This window comes from Oncorhynchus masou, unplaced genomic scaffold (assembly GCF_036934945.1).
Source record: "Oncorhynchus masou masou isolate Uvic2021 unplaced genomic scaffold, UVic_Omas_1.1 unplaced_scaffold_987, whole genome shotgun sequence".
NCBI lineage: Eukaryota > Metazoa > Chordata > Actinopteri > Salmoniformes > Salmonidae > Oncorhynchus > Oncorhynchus masou.
Window position 1 is genome coordinate 77,144 of NW_027016388.1, and position 7,564 is coordinate 84,707.

General features: G+C 40.7%; 1 protein-coding gene across 1 annotated transcript in view; it reads right to left on the reverse strand.

The window, feature by feature from the left end:
• Window positions 1-3,555: 3,555 nt before the first annotated feature.
• LOC135538588 (zinc finger protein ZFP2-like) overlaps window positions 3,556-7,564 on the reverse strand; it is a 26,765-nt gene continuing 22,756 nt past the window's right edge. The window contains exon 4 of the mRNA XM_064964473.1: window positions 3,556-6,666. Coding sequence (XP_064820545.1) covers window positions 4,592-6,666 — 2,075 coding nt within the window. The 3' untranslated portion in view covers window positions 3,556-4,591. The remainder of the gene's footprint in view (window positions 6,667-7,564) is intronic.

The following is a 7,564-nucleotide window of genomic DNA, read 5'->3' on the forward strand; positions in this document are numbered from 1 at the left end:
GGTATGGGCGAGGGGACGGTCTAAACTTATACTGTTACACTCAGAGGGCATTTTCCGTACTGCAGTTCAGCTGAAGCACAGCCTAATTCCTATTGATGGCCCCATTGCGAAGTCACGTTTTTTTTTAAACAAGACAATTTACTCATCAAGTCTGTAAACAAAACATCCATTGAATTATTCAAGTAATTGCCGTAGTCAGATTTTTTTCCCTTCACTCACAGCCAATGTTAACCATTTTAGATTCATGCTGTGAGGTGTGTGAGCTTATGCCACATGCAGATGCTGAAGGGAAAACACACCTCTTGACCTGCTGTGCATAATTTAGGTTAAGGTGCAGCCTCGTCTCATAGACGAGGTGTAACATAGTAAATATAAATCAGGGACTCTCAAAACAGTATTATGTTATGTTTTTCTGGTTACAAAAGACAGATGGTTACTTAATACATGGAATTTGGTGGTGCTGTACTGTAACAGCGAGCTGAGCCAGTTGAAAGAATTGACAACAGGGACATATTGTTGGTGACTGTGTGCTCCTTCATTAGTTTTGTGTTTATTATTCTTTTATTTCTGGTACCCTCCTACCTGAGAGGCATGAGGCCTGTGTGGCGTTGCACTGTTAAAATCATCCCAGTGTGGAGATGAAACACCTGTGTTCTGCAAAGATACATGCTCTGTCCTCAATGCTCTACCTTGGTGTTTTAGTGTGACTCATACAGAGATAACCATTGGACATGCATTTTCCATTATGCCATTGTGTTTACCACTTCAGATCCTTAAATTGTAGTTTAAAGCATATACAGGGCATTATACAAGACCCCTTGACTTTTTCCACATATTGTTACATTACAGGCTTATACAAAAATAGATTAAATGCATTTTTTACCCCTCATCAATATACACACAATATACACATAATGACGAAGCGAAAAAAGGTTTTTATAATACCCTTTCCTCTGGGACTCAAAATTCAGCTCAAGTGCATCCTGTTTCTATTGATCATCCTTGAGATGTTTCTACAATTTGATTGGAGTCCACCTGTGGTAAATTCAAATGTATGGACATGATTGGAAAAGGATCACACCTGTCTATATAAGGTCCCACAGTTGACAGTGCAAGTCAGAGCAAAAACCAAGCAATGAGGTCGTAGAATTTTCCGTGGAGCTTCGAGGCAGGTTTGTGGTGAGGCACAGATCTGGGGAAGAGTACAAAAATATTCCCAACTCTCTGTTGGCTGGGCTCCCCACTTGTGCCTTCAAACTCCCGCCCTACATTGGGCACAAACCTTTTAAGGGCTCCCGAGTGGCGCAGCGGTCTAAGGAACCTCATTCTCATTGCAAGAGACATCACTGCAGTCCCTGGTTCGAATCCAAGCTGAATCATTTACATGCCTGACTTACTTAAACAAATGTGGTTTCTACTGACAATTGAGATGTACAAACTATGGCATAAGGGGACGACAAGAGGCGATCCTTATATTTCGATTAAGACATTAATGAGCGAGCAAGGACGGATGTAGTCCAGAACATGGGCCGTTCTTACAGTGTACTCCCTGTACGCCAAGTCAGAACCGTAGGATTAATAAAGGGGCATATAAGCAGACAATGAAAATTCTTACAATATTCAATGATTACATTTCTCAAAAACAGGTCATAGGCTACATGTGAACCACCAAGTCAGAACAGTAGGCAAAATTAAGATGTGAAACGAGACAAAATTATTAGGGTGAGGCACATGGGCTACTAACATCTTACTACACAACATACACTTAGTATTACTTTCTTAGCTACAGAATACACATCTCCCTGGTATATTACATAATTTATGCAGCAGCATACAAGACATTTTTGGACTCACCTTGTTGTGCTGTGCTCACTTGAACAGGAAGGTGGCGCGGCAGTAATTCGTGGGCATATTTGGTCATCAAAGTTCGTCAACAAAGTCTGGCATTCTCTGGATTTATGGTGCTTTCAAGACAACTGGGAACTTGAAGGAAAAAAAATGGAATCATGATGACGTCAGTGATCTTCAGGTCGTAGCTGTAGAAAGAGGCCCGAGTTTCCAATTTACAATTCCGAGTTGGATGAAAGTTCAAAACATATTTTCTCAGTCGCAGCTTGTTTTTCCCCAAGTTCCCAGTTGTTTTGAACTCACTCAAAGTCAGATTTTGCAGTACCGAGTTAAGTTGATTTGGGTGCGGCACAAATCAAGCTCCATTGACAGCACGGCCAATGGTGAATGTTTACAGTTTTAAACTAGGAAAAGAGCCCCTTAATCTTAGACTTGGGACCACACAGCCACTCCACTGAATAGTAGGCTAATGATTGTTTTGCAACTCATTGTTGAATTTGGAATTTGTTGTGTGATGTTTATGTCCAACGGCCAATGAGCACAGATACATTTTATCTATGATTTCTCATTATTTCTCTTCATATGACAAAGATTAAAAAGGATTTGCCAGTAGATTGTGGACTTGATTAATGATGATGACTGCTAGCTCAGATGTTGAAAGTACGATGTTGAAATGATCAAACAGATCCTTTATTTCACACTGTTTTATAGCTATAACTGTGGGGCTCAAAACAGGTGGCTCACCTGCCCTGAATGATGGGTCGCCACTGAACTCCGTCTGGGTGTTTAACCTTCCCAAGATCCCCCATGTCACCCTGCTCCTCCGTACATTCCACTGGCTTCCAGTCAAAGCTCACATCCACTACAAGACAATGGTGTTTACTTACGGTGCAGCAAGAGGAACTGCCCCATCTCTACTTTCAGGCTATGCTCAAACCCTGTATCCCAACCCGAGCACTCAGTTCTGCCACCTCTGGTCTCATGGACGTCCCACTGCTACAGGAGGTCAAGCTCCCTCTCAGCCCAGACAAAGCACTTCTCTGTCCTACAGTCATATCTAATATGAAGAACTGAATACAACCATAAGAACCATTCATACTGTCAGATCTAATATGAAGAACTGAACACAACCATAAGAACCATTCATACTGTCAGATCCAATATGAAGAACTGAATACTAAAGAGAAGAAGAGGTTGACCAGTACATATTCATGTAACTTTATTTTTCATTGGCAGATTGGATAACTGCATTGAAGCAAACTTTATCTAACACATTCATGATCAGTAACTAAAACAACTCATCTAGTTTTAAAGACAATTAATAAACACATGGATTCATTTCATAAGCTGTGTATCATTAAATAAAGTTGTAAAATAATCCCCCCAAACTAATGGTGACAAGTGATCATCACACCATCTCTATTTGATTCATGTTAGGCGTGGAAGGTAGACTTGTGGTTAGAACATTGGGCCAGTAACCAAAAGGTTGCTAGATTGAATCCCCAAGCTGACAAGGTAAAAATCTGTTGTTCTGCCTCTGAACAAGGTAGTTAACCCACTGTTCCTAGGCCATCATTGTAAATAAGAATTTGTTCTTAACTGACTTGCATAGTTAAATAAAGGTTCAATCAAAAATGTAAGAAGTGTCTACTAGCTCCTTCCCACAGAATACTGCAACAACTGGTCTCAGAGCAAAAGGTATTATGTTACAAAAACATCCATTCCACTCCATTAAGCATGTTAGGTTACATGACATTGGCCTACCAATATGAACTACAATATAAACAAAACATGTAAAGTATTGGTTTCATGAGCTGAAATAAAAAATTCCAGAGATGTTCCATAGGCACAAATCTTATTTCTATCAAATGTTGTGCACAAATTAGTTAATATCCCTGTGAGTGAGCATTTAAGTCTAAATAAAGGCCACACTACGTCACAGATGTCTCAAGTTTAGGGAATGTGCAATTCTCATGATGACTGCAGGAACGTCCACCAGAGCTGCCACCTCTAACGTCCTTTTAGAGAATTTGGCAGTACATCCAACTGGCCTCACGACTGCAGATTACATGTAACCATGGCAGCCCAGGACCTCTTCACCTGCAGGATTGTCTGGGGGGGCTGAGTAGTATTTCTGTCTGTAATAAAGACCTTTTGTGGGGAAAAACTCATTCTGATTGGCCGGGCCTGGCTCCCAAGTGGGCCTATTTCCTCCCAAGTCCCACCCATTCCTGAGCCCCTGCCCAGTCATGTGAAATCCATAGATTAGGGCCTCATTTATTTAAAATTGATTTCCTTATACGAACCATAAATCTTTGAACTTGTTACGTTTAGATTGTTGTTCAGTATAATACGACTTGTAGGACGTATCGTATGTTAAGAATTACAATTCGTATGTTATTTTACGCATTTCTATTCATACAACATGTTACAAACTTGTAATATGTATGGTATGTTACTAATTCCAACTTGTTGTTGCTAACGTTAGATAGGTCAGGGGTTTAAGGTAGAGTTAAATGGGTTTAGGGGAAAGGTTTGCTAACATGCTATGTAGTTGCATGCTAAGCTAACATGCTAACATAGTTAAAAAGTAGTAAGTAGTTGCAAAGTTGCTAATTAGCTGAAATGCTCAAGTCCTCCTTGATGAGATTCAAACAAGCAGCCTTTGGCTAGACGTTTGACTTTGGTCTCGCCTTTGAGAGAAACTCACCCAAAAGTCAGAGCAGACGTAAGCAGGCTTCTCTCATGAGTGTGTTCTCTGATGAACTTTTAGCTCAGTTGCTGTTTTGAAGCATTTTACACAGGCAGAGCAGGAGTATGGTTTCTCTCCTTCATGTATATGTTGATGTTTTTTTAAGGTATACAATCGAGAGAAACTTAAACCACAGTCAGAACAGGAGTAAGGCTTTTCTCCGGTGTGTGTTCTCTGATGAACTTTTAGCTCACTTGATGTTTTGAAGCATTTTCCACAGTCAGAGCAGACGTAAGCCTTCTCTCCTGTGTGTGTTCTCTGATGAACTTTTAGATGAGTTGATTTTGTGAAGCATTTTCCACAGTCAGAACAGGAGTAAGGCTTTTCTCCTGTGTGTGTTCTCTGATGTACTTTTAGCTCATTTGATGTTTTTAAACATTTTCCACAGTCAGAGCAGGAGTATGGCTTCTCCCCTGTATGTATACGTTCATGTGATTTTAAGTGGGACAGTTGAGAGAAACTAGTCCCACAGTCAGAGCAGAAGTAAGGCTTCTCTCCTGTGTGTGTTCTCTGATGAATCTTTAGCTCATTTATTGTTTTAAAACACTTTCCACAGTCAGAGCAGGAGTATGGCTTCTCCCCTGTATGTATACGTTCATGTGATTTTAAGTGGGACAGTTGAGAGAAACTAGTCCCACAGTCAGAGCAGACATAAGGCTTCTCTCCTGTGTGTGTTCTCTGGTGAACTTTTAGCTCATTTAATGTTTTAAAATATTTTCCACAGTCAGAGCAGGAGTATGGCTTCTCCCCTGTATGTATACGTTCATGTAGTTTTAAGTGGTAAAGTTTAGAGAAAGTAGTTCCACAGTCAGGGCAGGAATAAGGCTTCTCTCCTGTGTGTGTTCTCTGGTGAACTTTAAGCTCAGTTGATGTTTTAAAACATTTTCCACAGTCAGAGCAGGAGTATGGCTTCTCTCCTGTGTGTTTTCTCCGATGAATTTTTAGCTCAGTTGATGTTTTGAAATATTTTACACAGTCAGAGCAGGAATAAGGCTTCTCCCCTGTATGTATACGTTCATGTGATTTTAAGTGGGAAAGTTGAGAGAAACTAGTTCCACAGTCAGGGCAGAAGAAAGGCCTCTCTCCTGTGTGTGTTCTTTGATGAACTTTAAGATCAGTTGATGTTGTGAAGCATTTTCCACAGTCAGAGCAGGAGTATGGCTTCTCACCTGTGTGTGTTCTTTGATGAACTTTTAGCTCATTTGATGTTTTAAAACATTTTCCACAGTCAGAGCAGGAGTATGGCTTCTCACCTGTGTGTGTTCTTTGATGAACCTTTAGCTGATTTGATGTTTTAAAACATTTTCCACAGTCAGAGCAGGAGTATGGCTTCTCCCCTGTATGTATACGTTCATGTGTCTTTAAGTGGGAAAGTTGTGAGAAACTAGTTCCACAGTCAGGGCAGAAGAAAGGCTTCTCTCCTATGTGAGTCTTTTGATGAACTTTTAGCTGAGTTGATGTTTTAAAACGTTTTCCACATCCAGAGCAGGAGTATGGCTTCTCTCCTGTGTGATTTCTCTGATGAATTTTTAGCTCAGTTGATGTTTTGAAATATTTTACACAGTCAGGGCAGGAATAAGGCTTCTCCCCTGTATGTATACGTTCATGTGATTTTAAGTGGGCAAGTTGAGAGAAACGAGTTCCACAGTCAGAGCAGGAGTATGGCTTCTCACCTGTGTGTGTTCTTTGATGAACCTTTAGCTCATTTGATGTTTTAAAACATTTTTCACAGTCAGAGCAGGAGTATGGCTTCTCCCCTGTATGTATACGTTCATGTGTCTTTAAGTGGGAAAGTTGAGAGAAACTAGTTCCACAGTCAGGGCAGAAGAAAGGCTTCTCTCCTATGTGAGTCTTCTGGTGAACTTTTAGCTGAGTTGATGTTTTAAAACGTTTTCCACAGCCAGAGCAGGAGTAAGGCTTCTCTCCTGTGTGTATTTGTATGTGTATTTTTAGCTTTGATAGAAATGGGAAAATCTCTTCACAATGTGGGCAGAAATGAGAAATCTTAGCTCTATGATCTTCCTGCTGTTGCTCTCTGGATGTAGAGAATGTCTCAACATGGTCTCCTGTGTGAACAACATAAGAAGAACCAGTCAGTTGGTGTGATATACATGTCAATCAAATGTATTTTATGAAGCCCTTTATACATCAGTAGTTGTCACAAAATGCTGAACAGAAACCCAGCCTAAAAACCGCATTGAGCAAGCAATGCAGATGTAGAAGCACAGCGGCCACAAAAAAACTCCCTAGAAAGCAGGAACCTAGGAAGAAACCTAGAGAGGAACCAGGCTCAGAGTGGTGACCAGTCCTCTTCTGGCCATACCGGGTGACAGGTAGCCTACTGGTAGAGCAACAGAAAGGTTGCAAGATGAAATCCCTGAGCTGACGAGGTAAAAATCTGTTGTTCTTCCCCTGAATAAGGCAGTTAACCCACTGTTCCGAGGCCGTCATTGAAAATAAGAATTTGTTCCTAACTGACTTGCCTAGTTAACCTGTTTGGGTGCATGTCCAAACGCTAGCAGGACACCTACGACAACATCCGGTGAAATTGCAGAGCGCGAAATTCAAAATACAAAAATCGTAATATTACACATTAATGAAAATACAAGTGTCTTACATCATTTAAAAGCTTCTTGTTAAGGCTTTACGGATAAAGCATACCATGCGATTATCTGAGGACAGCGCCCCACGTGAAAATACGTTTTCAAGCAGCACAGGCGTCACAAAATCACAGACAGCAATTAAATAAATCACTTACCTTTGAAGATCTTCCTCTGATTGCAATCCCAAGGGTCTCAGCTACACAATGAATGGTTGTTTTGTTCAATAAAGCCACCGTGCTTCTACACCTGCATTGCTTGCTGTTTGGGGTTTTAGGCTGGGTTTCTGTACAGCACTTTGAGATATCAGCTGATGTACGAAGGGCTTTATAAATACATTTGATTTGATTTAATGGACCAAAAA